The sequence below is a fragment of the Adelges cooleyi genome, unplaced genomic scaffold (assembly GCF_023614345.1).
Source record: "Adelges cooleyi isolate 19-005CV unplaced genomic scaffold, UGA_ACOO_1.1 ACOO_flye_CR_arks_rails_tigmint_CR_PRNA_651, whole genome shotgun sequence".
Classification (NCBI taxonomy): Eukaryota; Metazoa; Arthropoda; class Insecta; order Hemiptera; family Adelgidae; genus Adelges; species Adelges cooleyi.
The window spans coordinates 12,108,134-12,129,515 of NW_026096352.1; the positions used below are offsets into that span (position 1 = coordinate 12,108,134).

General features: G+C 33.7%; 2 protein-coding genes across 2 annotated transcripts; one reads left to right on the plus strand and one right to left on the minus strand.

Annotated features, from left to right (window-relative positions):
• Positions 1–2,773: 2,773 nt before the first annotated feature.
• LOC126844823 (uncharacterized) lies at positions 2,774–13,271 on the plus strand. The gene is made up of 3 exons (XM_050583247.1): positions 2,774–3,049; positions 4,112–6,451; positions 12,624–13,271. Exons 1-3 carry the CDS (start codon positions 2,774–2,776, stop codon positions 13,269–13,271), a joined length of 3,264 nt encoding a protein of 1,087 aa, XP_050439204.1.
• Positions 13,272–19,531: 6,260 nt separating this feature from the next.
• LOC126844509 (uncharacterized) lies at positions 19,532–21,382 on the minus strand. The gene is made up of 4 exons (XM_050582759.1): positions 21,219–21,382; positions 20,921–21,094; positions 19,807–20,067; positions 19,532–19,719 (listed from the first exon to the last, which is right to left on the minus strand). Exons 1-4 carry the CDS (start codon positions 21,276–21,278, stop codon positions 19,693–19,695), a joined length of 522 nt encoding a protein of 173 aa, XP_050438716.1. The 5' UTR covers positions 21,279–21,382; the 3' UTR covers positions 19,532–19,692.

Genomic DNA, 21,382 nt, shown 5'->3' on the forward strand with positions numbered 1-21,382 from the left:
AGGCGTTTCTGAGTTGATTTTAAAACATCATTTTAAAAATAATAAAACCATTTTTAATTTTTGTTTTGACTATTTTAGCAAGTTGAAATAACAGATTTTTCCAGTAAACGATTACGGTGTCCTGTCGTTGTCGCCGACGTTGATAATGACTATTATTTTTGTATATATATATATATAATATTTCGATTCTATATATGAATGTAAACATCATTACCCAGTCATTATTGACGTCTTCCAATAAGGTTCACCAACGAAATTCGAAAAAAACTAAAATTCATTGGCGTGTCCGGTGTCCATATGCCTAAGCAGGCGATAACGATAATATCACGTATTTATTATTATTGAATTCTATTTTAGGCTTTAAAGTTAAAAGAAAACTTGCATCGAAATATTTTTTTTTTTACATTATTTTCAGGCATACTAACTAAAAAAAAAATGGGAAAAAAGACATAAAGGAAAGTTAATACGAATATTTTTCGATGAAATTTCGGGAGGGGGTGAACCCGGACCCCCCCCCCCTGAATACGACCATGAATCTTAGGTATTTTAAGGTAAAGCGTTGTATAACTCAAACAGTTAGCGCTCTCTGTTGGTTCAACAAATCGGTCACGTTCCATCGTTCCACGTTCATGTCACTCACAGATCGTATTAGTGTATCTATATTATTTTACTGGTTTAAATAAAAATACAGGATCCCTCATACTACCCAACCACTAAATATGATTTATTTGATTTTTTCCTCTAGCACTACTCTTACCTAACAAATATCCCCCCAAATAATGAACTTTTTTTATTGTAACCATGATAACTGATAAAAAACCTAACTCGGGATGTATTTATATTTTATCATTTGAAAGTCATCTAAATCCGTTACAGTTTTGTACTTTAATATGACTTACAAATTGAAAATATTATCAAAATAATACTATACTCGGTTCAAAATAAGAAGCGACCTCGGCGGCTATCGGAAAGCTACGTAAAAAGGTAGCCACCGAGGTCGCTTTTTATTTTGAATAGAGTATAGTATTATTTTTATCTGCGCGCATTTCCCAAGCGCACTTCCCTCCCATCCTAACTTTTATACTCTTATGACTTTAAAAATGGTTGTCTAAAACTGGTTATCAACCAGTCAAAATGTTTAGTATATTATTCTAAATCTAAAAAGTTAAGGAAATATATACGTCACCATTTAAGTTTCAAAAGTTGCTATCAAAAAAACTAAGTTGGGGGAGAGGGCTAAAAACAAAAGAAATTGAGATTTCCTTGTATAAAAACAACATGGAAGAAAAATGTTGTGGAACCGCTTAAATCATATGAATAGGTACACAACACAGATATCGTACATTGTATTTTTGTATTTTCATTTGTATTTGTAGTCTATAATCTAAAGAGTTATGGGAAAACTTTAGAATTCGAAAATATCAATTTTATAGAACATATTGTAAATATTAAATCGTCATGGGAAACTAGTTGTGTAAAAAAAACCGAAATTATCTTATTTATGCCAACGAACCTGTTTAGAGATGTGCTTATAATGTCTTTAAATGTTGATATGTACGTCGTTTAGAGTTAAAAGTTGTTAGCTAACCATAACAGTCTCTAGTATTTTTTTATGTTACAGCGGTATAGTATACCAGTACGAAATTGGTACATTATGGTATATTATGTAGCTTAAAATTGTATTAATACGATTAAAAATTCGAAACTCTATAAAACAGCACAGAACCGTAAGAACGTTTTTCTAAATTTAAATCTATACGGTTAAGTAAGGTAAATTGATAATAGATTTTGTTTCCTGTGTAAATTTGCCGAAGTTATACAGCTATGTGTACTTAGTGTTATTATTAATGTAATAGTATTTATGACCATTAGAATTTATCATTATAAAATCGTAATTTGCATCATATTAAAGAAAGTAATGCAATAACTGTTGGATCCGCTTACACACACACACGTATGTGGTGAATTGGCTACCCTGTCTGTGCCGCCACCACCGGTTTACGGGATAGAGTTAATATAACGCTTTTCGATACACTCTCGCTCGTTCTTCTGTCCGGTGTGCGCATCGAACGTTTTGGTTCCCGACGCGAGCGCCGATGTCCATCGCCGCCATATTAGCCTTCGCCTCATGGTCGCTAATTAGCAAAAATCATTTGTGTTGTTAATCGTCCTAACGATTCGCGCGTGCCCTTGTACGCATTATAGTTAATCGCCCTAGCGATTCGCCCGGACTACACATAGTCGTGTTTTGTTGAAATCGCCCTAGCGATTCGCTCGTACCTCCGTACGCATTATAATAAAATCGCCCATGCGATTCGTATGCACCCTGGTGCATAATTAGCTCGCCCAGCCGACCGGTGGTGTGTGTGTCGGAAGATTCATGTATGTTGTCATCATCGAATCAACGTCAACCCGTGCAAATAATCAATGGTCGATAAGTACCATCTATTATAATATATTTGTTGTTCTATATTGTTGCGCCGGATGGCATTAGATTATAAGTATTCTCCCCCCTGTCCCCATTATTTAATAGTTTTACATTAATATTATCATTTGTTAATACATACACTTTTATTGCATTTAATTTCTACATATCTATTTATTGTTTAGTACCATCTTTTATCCATACCATACAGTCCACTTTATCCCCCTTTATCTTAAGAATCCTTTGAAAATTGAACCACGCTATAATCCGACCCAACCCGTCTATAGATATCCGGGCGGTCGATTAAACATTTTGGTCCTTCGGGCCGGATTTTCTTAAAACGTAATCATGTCGAAAAAAGGTGCAAAAACCACGGGTAACAACAAGGCGCTTGTTATCGCTCGGTTATCACGCGATCGTGCGTTAAAATCGATAAAAGAAATATACGCGATCGCGGAAAGGGCGAAAAGTGACCCATCACTAACGCCTGAATTAGAAATTCGTTCTCGACAATTAGATTCCCTTGCTATGCAATTTCGATTACACCAAGATGCTGTAATTGAAGCTTCGGTTGACCGAGATTTGATCGAAGAATTCGAATGTATTGATTCTCCAGTTACTGACGTAATGGAGACGCTTATTTTTAAAATCAATTCAGTTTTAACGCCAGTCACTTCCGCGAGTAACATATCGACACCTATAACGCCTCAACCGCAATACAGTACATATTTACCGAATTTTGATTTGCCTAAATTTGATGGTAGTCCCGAAAAATGGCGATCATTCTATGAACGGTTTGAGTCTTTTGTTTCCGCAAGAAATGTTAATAAAATCGACAGATTTCATCTATTATTATCATGTTTATCGGGTCCAGCGTTAAACACAATAAAGTCCTTCCCACTCTCGGCCGCCAATTATGACGACGCGTGGGGCGCTCTCATAACGCGTTATGAAAATCAACGGCTCTTAGCATCGGTACATTTAGATAGAATATTTTCGTTCAAACCTATTGCTACAGAGTCATTATCCGCATTGAATGGTTTTATTGATGTGTTTAATGATAATGTAACAGCCATAAAAAATCTCGGTGTGGAGGATTTATCGGGTTTTTTATTATTTTATATGGCCGCTAAGGTATTAGACCCAGAAACACGCCGTTTATTCGAAGCCACGGTGACGCAATCTAATATCCCAAACATAGACGATTTAATTATCTTTGTTCGCCAGCGTTGTCGTATTTTAGAGAACATTAAGGGCTACAATAGCGTTAATAAAAATAATTCTAACAAAAAATATACACCACCGAGAGCTGTATTAACCGGGACCACCGGATCACCGAAAGTTTTTAAAAAATGCCCATTTTGCTCAGACTCCCATCCGGTATATCGGTGTAGTGTTTTTCGATCATACGCAATAGAAAAACGACGCGAGGCCGCTGTCAAAGAAAGTCTTTGTTTTTCGTGTTTGAGTAGCATGCATCGCGCCGCTGATTGCAAATCTAAATTATCATGCTCAAAATGTCAAAAACGCCATCATACTCTACTTCATTCTAACCCATCAAGTACTGAAACTCCAGATACCTCAGAACCTAAAGTTCAAGAATTTTGTGGTTTATCGCAAGCAAATCATACCGTCGTATTAGGTACCGCAGTTATTCGTGCACGTGATAGTCGGGGTAATTATCAGGCAATTCGTATTTTGTTAGATAGTGGCTCGCAGGTGTCGGCAATAACCACTCGTTGTGCATCTCGGCTTGGTCTCACCAGACGCAAATGCTTACGTAGTATTAGGGGCCTTGGAAAAAACCCTGTCACTGAAGTAAATGGAGAAACGAGTTGTTATCTTTTACCGCGACAACAATTGGAACCGTCCTTTTGTTGCAACGATGTCATAATACTACAGCAAATAACAACGACCATGCCTACATCACCGTTGCCGTCCGCCGTCCGCGAGTGCTATAAACATCTATTGTTAGCTGATCCCACATTCGATACACCCGCGCCGATAGACATGTTAATAGGCGGTGACTTATTCCCACACGTAATGCGGCCTCGTGGCGGCATCATACACCACAACGGTTTGCCGTCCGCGATAAACACACATTTTGGCTGGATAGTATGCGGTTCATTGCAAGAACAAAGTACCTCACCTGTTCATTCTTTATCAGTGGCATCAGTAAAATTAGATGACCTTATGCGCTCCTTTTGGGCTATAGAGGAAGCCGCAACACCAATTGAGTCGATAACGGAAGAACAACGATGTGAAGAGTGGTTTTCAAAAACAACTACGCGAGCAAATGATGGTCGGTTTTGTGTAGCACTTCCATTTCGCGATTCCGTTTGTCTTCCTAATAGTGTCAACCAGCCATTTGACACAGTGCCGCCGTATCACGGCCTCGGTAATTCACGCGCGGTAGCTCTAAAGCGATTTTATAATTTAGAAATGCGTTTGATTAAAGACCCTGCGTTGTACGCCGAATATCGTGCTTTTATGGCCGAGTACGCCGCCCTTGGTCATATGAGACCGGCTACTCAGTCTGGTTATTATTACATACCGCATCACGCCGTAGTGAAACGCGATGGAGAAAATATTGATAAATTACGTGTGGTGTTTGATGCGAGTGCCGCCACATCAACCGGGTTTTCACTGAACGACGTATTATTAGCGGGTCCTAAACTCCAAAACGATATTTTTGACATTCTCCAAAAGTGTAGGCTTAAGCGCTATATGTTGACCGCCGATATCACAAAAATGTATCGCCAGGTACTAGTGCGTGACTCAGACCGCCGGTATCAGTATATTTTATGGCGGGACTCAGTTGAGTCCGAGATTGTCGAATATGAGCTATGTACAGTTACGTACGGAGTTACGTCCGCTCCATACCTCGCCATTAAATGCTTAAACGAGTTGGATGCTCAAAATGGGTCCGATTTTCCTGCTGCTAAGGGTGTATTGACCAAATCCACTTACGTCGACGATATTGTAGCCGGCGCTGACACCGTTGAGGAATTGTTAATAATTCAAAGCGACTTGATAGGACTTTTAAAGACGTGTGGCTGCTCTCTCAAAAAGTGGACGAGTAATTCGCCTCAAGCACTTCGACAAGTAGACTGTGCTGATCACTCAACGCTGTTGTTTTTAGACCCAAAAAATGATTCGGCCGTAAAAGTGTTAGGTATGCATTGGGACCCTACTTCGGATATGTTTGCCTATCATACTAATATTAAATCTGATCGTCCTTTCACAAAACGCAAGGTACTCTCTACAATCGCCAGACTTTTCGACCCTATAGGCACGCTTGGACCTATACTCTTATGGGCAAAGGCCTTTATGCAAAGGTTATGGCAAGCGAGTCTTGAATGGGACAGCAATTTACCAGAGGACTTAGATAAGTTATGGGGTCAATTTGTAAAAGAGTTGCCGTCAATCGATAAAATAATGTTGCCTCGACATATCGACATGCGCGTGTATTCGAAAATTGAATTAGTAGGATTTTCCGATGCCTCGCTACGTGGCTACGCGGCCGTTGTATATTTGCGGGTGGTAGACATTTCCGGTCATGCCACGGTGAATTTCGTCACCTGTAAGACCAAAGTAGCACCAATCAAAACCACTAAATGTCAAACTACAGTGCCGCGCCTCGAACTCTGTGCTGCTCTATTACTCGCTACTACATTAAATCGCGTAAAAACCTGTCTAGACATTGATATTTCAAATATTTATGCGTGGACCGACTCTACGGTAGTGTTGTCGTGGTTAACGGTCAGCCAAAAATCATTTAAAGTATTTGTAACGAACAGAATCGCAAAAATACAACAATTATTACCGGATTGTAAATGGTCTTATATCAATACAACCGATAACCCGGCGGACCCGGCATCGCGTGGTTTATTACCCCATGAAATGGTCTTGTGTGACATTCACCGAGAGGGTCCGACGTTTTTACGATTACCTGCTGAACAATGGCCGCGACATAAGTGTGACCTATTAAAGCCGGAACAATTACCAGATTATCAACAAAGGGCCGTAATACTTATTAACGCTGACAATGAAACCGCCGCCGATCAAATTATACACCGTTTTTCTTCGCTAACCCGTATGCAAAGGACGCTCGCCTATGTATATCGTTTCCGCTTTAAGCCTACACCGACCGGCCCTCTGTCATTTTCCGAACTTCATTATATTTTAAACCAAGCTGTACGGTTGACTCAACAAAGATATTTTAATGATCTCAAAAGGCAATTAATAAGTCGATTTGTTGTTACACCTGCATCTTTGGCCCAATTATCACCATTCATTGATTCGGACGGACTTATACGAGTTGGTGGCCGCCTTCGCTACGCATCGCTTGACGCAGACGCAAAACATCCCGTTCTACTACCTAAAACGTCACACTTATCTGAACTACTAATCAAGCATTACCATCAGGGATATTTACATGCCGGTCCAAAATTAGTTTTATCAATGATGCGACGTAAGTTTTGGATACTTTCCGGTCGCGATGCGGTAAGACATTTTATTTATACGTGTGTCCCATGTATACGTCATAAGGCCAAACACCCTAATCCGTTGATGGGCAACCTGCCCCTAGCGCGCGTTCAATCCACCCGAGTGTTCATGAACGTCGGCATGGATTATGGAGGTCCCTTTATAATCAAAGAAAGTCGCCGTCGCAATGCCCGTACACAAAAATGTTATTTGGCTTTATTTATTTGTATGGCCGTGAAAGCCATCCACTTAGAAATCGTGTCTGACTTATCAACGGATGCTTTTCTAGCCGCGTTAGACCGCTTCGTCGCCCGCCGGGGTATACCCAGTAACATATATTCAGATTGTGGCAGTAATTATATCGGAGCAGCGCGTCAATTAAAAGAACTTTTTAATGACATTAATACGCAATCGGCTGTTATGACTCGGGTACCGTGTCAATGGCATTTTAACCCACCTGCCGCGCCGCATATGGGTGGCTTATGGGAAAGCGCTATAAAAAGTACAAAACATCACTTAAAACATGTTATTGGTCAACAAGTTTTGACGTTTGAAGAATTGCATACTCTCGTTACACGCATCGAAGGCATTCTTAACTCGAGACCATTATCGTCCTTATCGTCCGATCCGCATGATCTATGTGCCCTAACACCGGGTCATTTTTTAGTCGGCCAACCAATAATGGCCTTACCGGAGAAGGATTTTACAAATGTCAAAACCAACCGTCTTCACCGCTGGGAGCTCTTAAAACAGCTACATCAATCGTTTTGGGTACGCTGGACAAAGGAGTACTTGAGTACATTACAAGGCCGTCTCAAATGGTACAGTACAACGCCAAACTTATCAATTAACGACCTCGTAATCGTTGAAGCTCCAAACCGTTCGCCTACCGATTGGCATCTCGGGCGCGTAATTGAGGTCCATCCCGGTTCCGATTCGATCGTCCGTACCGTAACTGTAAAAACGCAAAATGGAGTTATTAAACGGCCAGTAGTAAAACTCGTCAAGTTGCCCTCTTCTTAATCCTTTCCTAAAACTTTCCTGGTACATTAAAAAAAAGTATTGTAATAATTTTAAGTAATAATTTTAAGTCAAAAGCTAATTTAATATCACCTATTGATCACGTGAAGAACGTGGGATTTTGAAAGCCTTCAGCTTTCAACGCTGGGAGTATGTTGGATCCGCTTACACACACACACGTATGTGGTGAATTGGCTACCCTGTCTGTGCCGCCACCACCGGTTTACGGGATAGAGTTAATATAACGCTTTTCGATACACTCTCGCTCGTTCTTCTGTCCGGTGTGCGCATCGAACGTTTTGGTTCCCGACGCGAGCGCCGATGTCCATCGCCGCCATATTAGCCTTCGCCTCATGGTCGCTAATTAGCAAAAAATCATTTGTGTTGTTAATCGTCCTAACGATTCGCGCGTGCCCTTGTACGCATTATAGTTAATCGCCCTAGCGATTCGCCCGGACTACACATAGTCGTGTTTTGTTGAAATCGCCCTAGCGATTCGCTCGTACCTCCGTACGCATTATAATAAAATCGCCCATGCGATTCGCATGCACCCTGGTGCATAATTAGCTCGCCCAGCCGACCGGTGGTGTGTGTGTCGGAAGATTCATGTATGTTGTCATCATCGAATCAACGTCAACCCGTGCAAATAATCAATGGTCGATAAGTACCATCTATTATAATATATTTGTTGTTCTATATTGTTGCGCCGGGTGGCATTAGATTATAAGTATTCTCCCCCCTGTCCCCATTATTTAATAGCTTTACATTAATATTATCATTTGTTAATACATACACTTTTATTGCATTTAATTTCTACATATCTATTTATTGTTTAGTACCATCTTTTATCCATACCATACAGTCCACTTTATCCCCCTTTATCTTAAGAATCCTTTGAAAATTGAACCACGCTATAATCCGACCCAACCCGTCTATAGATATCCGGGCGGTCGATTAAACAATAACCTTACACTTAAAAAAAACTCCAAGTTTATAAGTTTATTTGGCGTCGCTTTAATTTCCAACGAAGTTGCACTGTTCACTCGCATTGCTAAAAGCAACAACTTTTTAAAACGAATATCCATTGACGTCCAATCACAATTGTACAGTCCAAAATTTATACCGTCTCTCTATATCCAAATAATCTTACAATTAATTTTATTTATGCGATATTTTAAGATTATTTTTTAATTACTTTTTTGTTTAAAAAGTCAAACATATAAGTCATACATATATATCATGAATAATTGTATGCCAACATAGGTAAAACAGAATTAATTGTAATAATTTAACACAATCGACTTATTCACAGTTGTTACAGATATATAGTCTGGATTAACTAAAACTCTATCAACAGTAATTTACATCTCGTCACAAATATTAAGTTTTCTATTGTAATTGTTAGCTTTCAATTTGTATGCTTTAAATTTTTAATAATACAATTCATATAATATTATGAACCACTTTTTCATGTTTATATCATAAACCAAGTATTTCACCTAATCTGTTGATCAAACTATTGAAGAAACAAGGGTTAAAAATAAAAATATAGTATGAGTTAATTATATACAATTACACATGAACATATTTTATTTTTCATTACAATACAAATCCATTTACTTACTTTTTGTGTCTCTGTCATGTCCCAACGTCTCTAAAGCTAATGTTATAGTTTCGTATTGTGTGGCTATTGCTCCGCATAATGAGAAATATAGCCAATCAAATTGAATAGCGAAGTATCCGATAAAAATACTGAACACTACTTAATTTATATAAAGAAGGCCAAAGTATTTCTTGTACGAATTTTCAAGAAGGGGATAGTAGAAATATGTTATAAATATACTTGTAGAGTAAGTTAAATCTTCAGTAGACATTAAAAAGTTAGATAGTATAGGAACACCTATCTAAGTTATGTAGGCTAGTCCCAAACTATACAGGTAAGAATTCCAAAACATTTTATTTAACTTTAAAAAACTGTCCACTTTGAAATGACATAGACCACAAACCAAAAAATCAATACCTGTTACGTTCAATAACTTTAATATTCGGTTAGCATTTCGGAATAACGTTATACATTTGAATATAGCAAGGAAATAATTAGTGTAAATCACTACTATTTTACCAACTCTCCCACTATCAATGTCACCATAGTAGATACTATATAGAAGTCCAAAAACACTATACACTAATATTAGACTGTGTACAAGAATAATACAAAAAATATTATTTTTTTTCTCAATATCATATGGAATACTTTTAAGAGGAAACTATTGATATCTAGCCTTTTGTCAACATCATTCAAATCACTCATACTGTTATTTTATCGATCACCTGAAACCAAACATTTTTTCAATTTATAAATACTCATTATAATAAACAATTATCGTAGCATGTATTTATGATGGAGTGCATCGTCTGAAACATGATATAAACATACAAGAAAAATGTTGTGGCACCGCTCTAATTATATGAATAGAGATACACAACACAGATATTATTCATTTTGTATTTTTATTTGTACTTGTAGTCTATAATCTAAAGATTTATGGGAAAAATTTAGAAATCGAAAATATCAATTTTATAGAAGATATTGTAAATATTAATTCGTCGTGGGAAACTAGGTGTAAAAAAAACCGAAATTGTCTTATTTATGTCAACGAACCTGTTTAGAGATGTGCTTATAATGTCTTTAAATGTTGATATATACGTTTTTGAGAATTATAAGTTGTTAGATAGCCATAAAAGTCCACATTAAGAGAACGTTGCTTGTGAACCGTTGCTTAAGAACAACTGAAACCTGAAATGACACAGGTATCACTCAAGGGTACGACTGCACGAAATAAATATACGTATACATTTGAAATGTTCTATATTATATTTAATTATATGTCACTTTGCTGTAAAGGTTTCATATGAACTTATTATTCAATAATTCAATACAAGGAAACAATGGTATACTTGCACGATGTACGATTGAAGAAATACGAGGAAATATCGGTTAGGTCTCGTATAAATATTTCCGATGAAGCATCCTTGGAATATTAAGTTTGATATATTTAATTTTCAAAAAGTTAAAGGTGACATTAAAGTTCTTAGAAGCTGATTGCAGTGTCCCATTTGTGAAATGAAAAATGTAATGTGGGTCAAGTTGGCACCGAAACATAATGCTAGGACTATAAAAGTTTATTTTAGTAATAAAATTCTAAAAATACGAAAAATAAACTGAGATATCCATTTTGTAGCTGAAAGAGAGACACATATGATATACGCATATCATAAGCGTATAGAGGATAAATGATAATTTACCATTTAAACTTCATATAAGAAATACTTCACTAAAGAAAGTAAGGTAACACCTTTAAAATGAAATAAAAACAAACGCATTAGTTGATACTATGTACAATGACGATATATAATATATATGATAGGACAATAGTATATCACAAGGTACAATCGCCCATACATAAAGTGATAGTTTGAATTTTGATCTTTTTTCGTTTATCTTCCAGTACTTTTTAGTGCACTATATCTTTCTGCCTGGTGGAATCTAATACAGCACTCGGTAGTCAGCAGCGGACGCTGCGTTATCATGATAACGGTAAACGGTGAGAAAACGATTTTTTGTAGTTTCGTTTTACTTATATAAATGTATAATTATTATTAATTACGTATTTGTTATTAATTTGTATACATGATATTTATTGATTGTTCAATATAATATCGTGTAAATAACGTGGGCGGGAAATCTTATTGGCTGTAATGCTTCCAAGTATAATATTTAGTATTTACGATGTTTGTTTACATAACTTGTGATGTAAACACAAGATATTGATGTTTGTTATACTGTATAATGTTATACAGTATAACATTTAGTATATTATTATTCTCATTATGTACGGCTCTGCTAAAAGGAAAATAGTTTACTGATAACCACAGATTGTGTTATTTTAGGCTATGACAATACAGGGTGATCCTTTTATCATGAGCCACTTAATATCTCTAACATATAGGGTTTAATAAGAAATTACAATTTTTTTTTTCATATTGTTTTTATATAATGTAATCTCAATTTTTTTTGTTTTTACCCCCCCTCCCAACTTAGTTTTATCGATATAAACTTTTGAAACTTAAATAATAACGCATATATTTCATTAGCTAATTTTTTTTAATTGGGAATAATGTACTAAAATATTTGACTGGTTTATAACTATAACTATATACTTAGTTATAGAGTTCCAAATTTATCCTAAATAGGCAGGGTAAGTGCGGTTGGAAAGTGCGCGCAGATAAAAATAATACTACACTTCACCTTTCCTCCTACCCTAAATTTCAATAACTTTAAAAATGGTTATCCAAAACTGGTTATCGACCAGTCAAAACGTTTAGTACATTATTCTCAGTTTAATAAGCTAATGAAATGTATGCGTTACTATTTAAGTTTCAAAAGTTGCTATTGAAAAGGCTAAGTAGGAAAGTGGGTAAAAACAAATTGAGATCACATTATATAAAAACTACAAGAAAATAAAAAATTGTAATAAATCCTATAAATCCTATGAGGTATCGAGTGACCCATGACAAAAGAATCACCCTGTATAGAAATTATAATATGTGCTCTTATAGGCTACGTAATTTCAGGTAGCTAAAATAAAACTGTGCTTTCGGACACAAGTACAAGTGGGGCATTTACAAGATGAAAAGGCCAACGTTGATGCTTCGCGTTCCGGATCTCATAACTAAGGTACTCATCAAGGATTTCTCGCATTTCACCGACCGCGGTATGGCTGTGGACATCGATGCTACTCCTCTGTCAAACCATGTGTTCGCGACGAAAGAACAGAAATGGAAAATCATGAGAAGCAAATTAAGCCCAATTTTCACATCTTCCCAGCTGAAAAACATGCATGATCAGATAAAAGAATGTATTGACCAATTGATGAAAAATTTGGCAATGAACTTAATTCAATCGGACGTGTTAGAAGTGCGCGACATCATGGGCGACTATTCCACGGTCGTAATCGGTACTTGCGCTTTCGGTCTGCAGTTGAACGCCATCGTTGATAAAGACTCACCTTTCCGGAAAGCCGGACATGCCGTGTTCGCGTCGACATACAGATTTGTCATTGGAGATATACTCACGTATATTTCACCGTCACTTAGGAAAATGTTGAAAATTAGCGACTTTCCTCCAGCGGCGTCAGACTTTTTCAAATCTTCGTTTAACCAAACGATGGACTACCGAACAAAAAACAATATCGTGAGAAACGACCTGGTGCAGGCTTTGATGCAGGCTAGACAAGATTTAATCGTCAACAAACTGGAACCATCAGGTAATCGTTGAGTTTTAGATTTAAAGCTAATATTTTATTTTCCTCGTCGCTAGTTTCGTAATAAATATTATAATAGTGTGAATTAAGTGTGGGCAGGCTCAGCTCAAACGTTTGAACACACCTAGACAAACTCAAGTTTTTCGCCCCCTAATTGTTTACAAGCGAAATATTTTTTACATCCATTACTTGTTTATACAAAAAAAAAAATAATAAACAAATTCTGTGTCCATTATATTTTTTGATAAATAGTGAGCAATTGGTTAGATGTTTAGTGTCTGTACTTTATATTAACTACTAGTAGACTTCATACGTAAAAACACAATTATAATAGTTGCAATAAAAACAAAACAACAAAGAAAAAAAATATTAAAAATTAACTTTTAGTGCTATTGCGTATGTAAAATCAGATGTAACTTCATGCAGGTCCAAAGTAATTCTCAGTTTCTTCTCGATTGAAATCATTGCAAGGTCCACTAAACGATCTAGTGACATTTGGGAATTATTTAAAATGCCGCCTTAGGTGTGTGCCTATGTCGCCTGTTTGAGTCGGGCCTGAGTGTTGGCACCATTGTACTGCACACTTGGTTAACTAAAAACTGAAGGTTTGTACACACAAAAACTAAACTTCTTAGATAATAATAATTTAGAGAAGTAATAACATACATTTTAGACATATTCATAACCGTTTAGTTTAATATTATTATTATACTTAAAAATAATAATATTATTTTTTTTTATTTTAAGAGGCTTCAACATCTGAGGTTATTAGCCTTGTGTACATGTTTTGTGTAAGTTACATTAATAATTAAATATCAAAGGTTACAATATTTTTTTTAAATAAGAGTAATGAAATACAAAAGTGTTGGTTAGAGATTGTTTACAATGTTAATTTTTGTAAGGAAATTTAAAATTTTTATGGTGTTGTCTTCATGGAGAGCTTCTTCTAAGTTGTTGGGTATTGATAGAGTACTTCGGATGTTTTGTAAGTCTGGGCAGTCTAGGATGATGTGTTGGATGGTTAGGTCTTCTTGGCATTTATTACATATGGGTGGTGGATCTTTGCTGATTAAGAAAGAATGTGTCAAAAAGGAATGTCCGATTCTCACTCGGGTTAGAGTGACTTCTTGTCGTCTGTTTAAATTGTGAAGATGATGCCACTTTTTAGTGCATCTTTTGATTTTTTTTAATTTGTTGGAAGGCGGAACGGAATCCCAGTAGCTTTGCCATGTCGTATTTATTTTATTCCAAATAGATTTATTTATGTCTTTAGCCGGTATGTCAGTGATTGTTGGATGTGGGATGGTTTTAGTCGCTATGTCTGCTGACAATAATATTATTGTATTATACTAATTTGATATATTATTTAACTTATTATATAAAAAATTTAATTTTCTTAAAAAAAGTATCAAACTATAATATGCAATAAAATAATTTTTCGAATTATTTGATTCATTATTAGGAAGAAGTACACAGAAGAATAGATGGATAGACTGAATAGAGAGTGACATCAGGATAGCTGGGGTGATTTAATCAATAACAACTTTTATATTATAGTGCTGACCACAGTCAGCTCTTGAGATACAGTGTTGTAGTAAATAATGGTTAAATATTCATTTTATTTGCAGTGCAAAACTTTTTACACCACTTTAATGTTCTATTCAAAAAATGATGTACAAACTATAAAAGTTGTTGTCTAAACATATCCATATATTCCAAGTTAAACGCACTTAACTACTTCTTATAGTTTTTTTTATCTGAACCCATAAAGTAGCAAAAATATTCTACAATCGACATCCTGCTTCCATAATTTATGAGTGTGACAAGTGCATAGATTAATATAAAAAAAATTGTTGCACGTATAAAAATTATGTTTTGGTAACCTGCTGGAAACTTCTCGTAATCCAAGATGTTCTCATTTTGTGCTTTTAAGTTTTGAAACTTGTTTGTACGAACCCAAAGCTAAGTTGAGAGGGGGTAAAAAGAAAAGAAATTGTGAAAAGTTGAGATCACATTGTAAAAAACAATATGAAAAAAAAATGTAATTTCTTATTAAACCCTATTAGATATTGAGTGACTCGTGATAAAAAAAATCACCCTTTATATAAGTACAATCAGTTACAAAAATGTCCACAGTTCATTGAGAGGAATTGTATAGCAAATATGCTTATGTTATTGCTACACTGTATCAGATAAAATATGAATTATTTTCCTAAATAGAAATATTGAAGCACGAATTTATTTTAAAAAGTTATAAATATAATATAATATATCTTAATAGTAAAAAAAGCCAGTACAGTGGAGCCGGGGCATAGTGGTGACTGGTGTGCAGGGTGGATACGATAATGATTGATCGTATGTCTATAAAAATGTACTGCCATAGTTACCCATATATCGTAATTAACAATACAATGAAAATATTCTCATTAGCTGTTGATTCACTCATACATAGCAACCTAAAAACTGACTACGGCCAAAGTGTAAATTTACCCTACTTTTTGGTGTTTTCTTCTTAATAAAAAAAAAGTTTCACTACAGATTTTTGTGAAAATTCTATCCCTTCTAGGGGAAAAGGTTTATGATATTTTTTTGATTTGTTAATGTTTATCAATAGTACTATGTTTAAAAAACAATTCATATAAATTTGGAACTTTTTCGACTTTTCGAGAATCGTAGTTTTAAGTTGAAAAATTCGTACATTTTTTGGGTGTTTTCCTCGATTTTGATAGGGAAGGGTTGACTTTTTTTAATTGTTAGCCCTCTAAAGTACCTTCCAGGTTTGATTTCTGATCTATAGAATTGCTACACGAAGAAATCGGTTCAGCGGTTTACAAGATATCGTGGGTTCAGACACAAAAAAAAAAAAATTAAAAAAACACATCATTATAAAAACAATACCTTCTCAGCTCCGCACCGAAGCTAAACCGTGTTAAGACATTTTTAAAATTATAAATTTTAAAGTAATCCTATATTTTTTTAATATTGGATCAAGAAAATTTCGATTTTTTAATGTATTTACATAGTATATCACAATTATTCTTTTCATGAATTTCATTTTGTGTTACGTAGGTAAGTTTAAGAAAATATACGAAGAGCTGCGTGGAAAGAAGATCAATGTCATTTTTTTTTGAAAATGAGATTTTGGTATCAAATTATTTGTATTGACGTATTGTATCTTTTATGCACTCGAACCAGGGAAAATACAGATTAGTCGAGAGTAACGACCGCCGGAAGTTTAGGTATACAGGCAAAATGTATTACGTTTTGCAATTAAAAAACTGATTTTCACGGAATGAAAAAAAATTGACATTGATCTTTTTTCCCCGCGTATAGTATAGTTTGTACAGTATTACAATTTTTCAAGTGTATTTTATGAATGGGAAATTGTTTAATTTTTCAGAAGTTTTGAATTTTGACTAAATTTAAATTATATATTATAATATTTATAAACTTTCAAAATTATTACGATCTAAAATAATAGTTTTCAAAAATGTATATAACTTAAATAGGACTCTCATGAGGAATTAATTGTACCTTGCCGTAAATGGGTTTGACAAATAATTGTATGAACTGCGTAACGGTCTAAACGTCGATTGTATGTACCATAACCGAACCGCATTAGAATAATCATAGTATTACAATTCAAACAGAAATAATAATAAGAGTTTGGCCGGTTTGGCGTTTGTGTGGCTATTAAGGTTTTTTGAAAACGATACCAAAATAATATAATCTAGGGCGTTATACTTTATTAGTTATATTATATATATATATTTTTTTTATTGTCTGTTGCAGAAACGTGACTTTAAAGTTTAAATAGGTTTAATCCTCTTAAGATGGACAAACCAAAAAATATTACAAATCCTAAAGATCTTATGTCAATCTACATAACATTTTAACTAATCGTTTTATTTGTCACTTTTTATTTTATATAGAATACGAACAAAATTCTAGAAAAAATATCTAGTTACAATCATCATGATATAATATACATTGTTTGGAAAGAATGCACTGATTGAATTTAATTAATTTTAAGAGGAATACGATCATGAATGTATTAGGTACAATTATTTTTAGGGCTGATTATTGGGAATAAAATTCCAAAAATAAAAGTTGTTTTATATTAAAAACAAAAATTATTTTTAATCCTTGTCTTAGGCAAAATTTGAGTGGCTTCAATGTTTTTGCTTCATCTTTGGGCCTATCTTTAATCTATATGAAGGTATATTATTACAAAATGAATGTATAGGGTTTATCTACAGCTACTGTTTTTGTATATTTATTTAGTAATAAAACATTTTAATAGGTTTTTAGTTTAAAAGTAAATATCAAACATGATTTTTTTTTTTAAATACACTGAATGCTTTTCATTTTTTTTTTTATAAATTTGAATGCATTACTTTTTAAAAGTAATTTTCCTAATTCTGATACTATATTATATTTTAGATACTCATATCGTTTGGCTTTATCGTGATTTAATTTCTAGTATAAGTAGAATAGCCTTTGAGGAAATTATTTGCCAATGATTTGGCAGCAGTTTGTATACTTTTGCTATATCATTAACCATAGTATAATAATATAAATCATTAATTTTATTAAACATAACCTCCATCCTTAGAAATATTAGTTGTTATTGTGATTTAATGCAAGCTATGTACTTTCATGTGAAAAATATATATTCTTATAATGTATCGTCCGTGTAAAAATTGATGTCAGTCCTGTTTTTTAGTTTGTGTATAGATGTACTTTTACGTTAAAGGTGTTCAGTTTCTCAAAAAATGCATTTTTTGAGATCCGTTTTGGTATAAAACTGACTAATGAACTCCGTTATAAGAATAAAACATATTACATATCAGTAGGAATGCCATGTTAACCAAAAACTATAAACACGTTTGCATTATAACAAGTTTTGTTAAAAAAATACTAAAGCTGTGTGCACACCTAACAAACGTTTAATAAACATCTAAAATATAAAAAAAAAATGTTTTATTGTTTATTGTTAATGTTTGTATTATAATATACATAATGATTTTTTTTATTATGAACCACTCAATATCTCATAGGGAGTAATGAAGTTATTGAAGTTTCAAGTTAAGGGCAGGAGTGTAATATTATTTTTATCTGCGCGCATTTCCCAACCGCACTTAACCAAACTCTTTTAACTTTAAAAATAGTTACCCGAAACTGGTTATCGACCAGTCAAAATATTTAGTACATTATTCTCAATTTGAAAAGTTAATAAAATATATACATTACCATTTAAGTTTTAAAAGTTGCTATCAAAAAACTTTTTGACACAAAATCTTCCAATTATAAAAATAAAATTAATCGGACTGATGCGTTTATTGATATTGCTTACAACCTTATAACCTGTGAGGAACAAGAGGTAAGAAAAAAAATCTCTTACTCAGTATCGTAGAGAAAAAAAAGCTTTAGTATTAAAATTTTGAATGTCAAGTAATGATTAAAAAAACCTTGGTATGCTTGTATAAGTATTTCTACTTGTTTACTAAAAAAAATACTCCGATAATTGCGCGATCTAACACTAGTAAATATGGTTAAAGTAATTTATTTGGTTTCTAATTACTTGAAACAGAATCTAGCAATGATGATAATGTCAGTAGGCGGAATTCTGATGAAATTGAAAACAATTCCGAAAATGTTGATCAAAGTTTAGAACATTTTGATAAAAAGAAACTTTTTTTTTATCGCCCAAACGCCGAAAAATTTGTCGTTCCCACTACCTCTTTTTGGATTGAATTGATTATGTATATAAATATTAATATAAAATGCTGATTTTCGTGTTTCCTATATGTAATATTATTATCATTATCCTAAGCACATGAACATTCGACATAGCGTTTTATGCGTCATTGTTTTTAACGTTTCTAATAGGTATTAGTCGAATAACCTGATAGATAACTTTAATTAGCACAATTTATGTTGGATCGAAATAACTCACTGGACCTAATAATTGTTATTATCTATTCAATAATATGATACAAGGTTGTAACATTTGAACTAAATGATATTGTTACAAAAAAAACTATTCAAAACAAAAAAATATTGTTTTTTCGTTTGAAGTTACATAATATGTGATTCTTTTCCTCAATAATTTTAGTATTAAAACAAACGAAATAATTACCTCCGTCGCATACATCCGATACCTAAGTGCGTAACTCACCTTATTATTTACCTTAATATTAATTATAAACGATATTAGTTTCTTTTTTAGGTCTACATCAAAGTATAATAAAATATAACTTGGTACAGTAAATTAATGGCACATAATTCATAGTTATTTAATTATAATAAATTAACAAATCATACAAAACACAATATTTTGAAATGAACAAATACATAAAATTTACCTAACTTAAGTTGTTTATAGTGACAAAAAAGGGACAACATCGTACATCTCCGTTGGGTCAATCATTTTTAAGCGGATTTTCCATTAACTTTGTCCTGAAATAATTATTAGATAAATTATATGATTGCAGTGGTTAAAAAATGTAAAAGTTTAGTCGTTGTATAGTGAAAAAATGTACTTACAGCTACGGATTTTATGTTGGCGACTAAATCATCGATTTCCTTTTTGGCCCACGTCCTAATATAGGGATCGGCAGAAGAACCTTGAGCTAATTTACTTAGCTCGGTTGCTTGTGTCGCGATCCATTTGACACCATATTCATACCCTTCGGAAACTTTATTTGCGTTCGACTCGATGACTGGCACGGTGTAAGACTCAACTTTGGTTTTGAAATTCTTTACAGCCTCTTTTAGCGCTTCTGTAGCGTCAGTGTGGTTTTGGATCTGTTGAGCATTGTGAAATAATAATATTATAAAAAAATAACACTTCAGTATTGCAATTGAGTTTAATTTATTGTAAAAACTAGCACCTTCCAATAATAAAGTCTTGGGAAAGCAAAAAACTAACAGCAATCATTTATTTTTATAGATAATAGGAAATACAAGATTTTTAAATTAAAATATAAGTTTTACAGACTATTATTTCATGACAATTTTTGTACGTAAACGTTGTACTCGATGCTTGAACCGATTAGTATGTCATATTGTATTAAATAAACATAGATGAATTTAAAAAAATATATACTTTTATTTTAAAAGTTCAAGAAAAATAGATAAGTAATAAAATTTAACTTGAATATTTAATTTAAATTTATTTAACAAAATTAGAAACTATAAGCTTTAGAAATCATTATAGAATATTTTTTTTCTTTAAAAATAAAGTATTTTATTTTTGACTACGCTTTGCAACAAATCTAAGAACATACTCCAGTGGATTTAAAGGAATTGAGCATTTTTTTTTTTATACGATTATCAATATTATAACATATTTTAGGCAGACGATTAATTTTAGTAAAAATGTTGTTTTATGGAATTTGATTTTGGCAGACATCATTTATTTTGACATATTTGAATACAAAATCTAATTAATTACCTTTGGATTTAAATTAGTTACAATTTTTTAAATAAATATCAAATATAAACCTTATAGTTATTACGCTAGATGTGATGGCTAATTGGTTACAGAATAATACTATGAAATTAATTTCGGCCGAGATTAGAATTCCCCATTTTTTGCAAATTATCGTTTGTTTTTCAAGTAAAATTAAAAGTATGATAATTTAAGAGAAAACATTACGTTCAAGCCGAACTCTTCAGCGTTCTCTTTGAATTTTCCGACAAACCCGAGCAATTTGCTTTTGGCTGATTCTATGATTTCGCTGTTGTTGCTGCTGCTCAATACTGATGTAAGATTTTTGACAGTGTCTTGGATGGGTTTTGCCCATTCGAGGTCGGTTATTTCGCCGTAGGTCTGTTAGGGTGAAAAGGAAATAAGGGCTTACAATGTAAAAAGGTTACAGTTAATAAACACGAATTTAACTTGCCAGTTACCTACTATAATTTATTTAGAAAATTTTAAAACAATCGGTACTCACCTGTGCGATTAACACGACCATTATGGAAACTGCCACAACTGATGTTCTGGTGGAAACCATTTTCTGTGTATTGACAATAAGTAGATATTATAATATTACAGACGTTTAAAATCGAACACTCGAAACTTAAACAGTTGAAGAACAGACAGCAATGCAAAGATTGC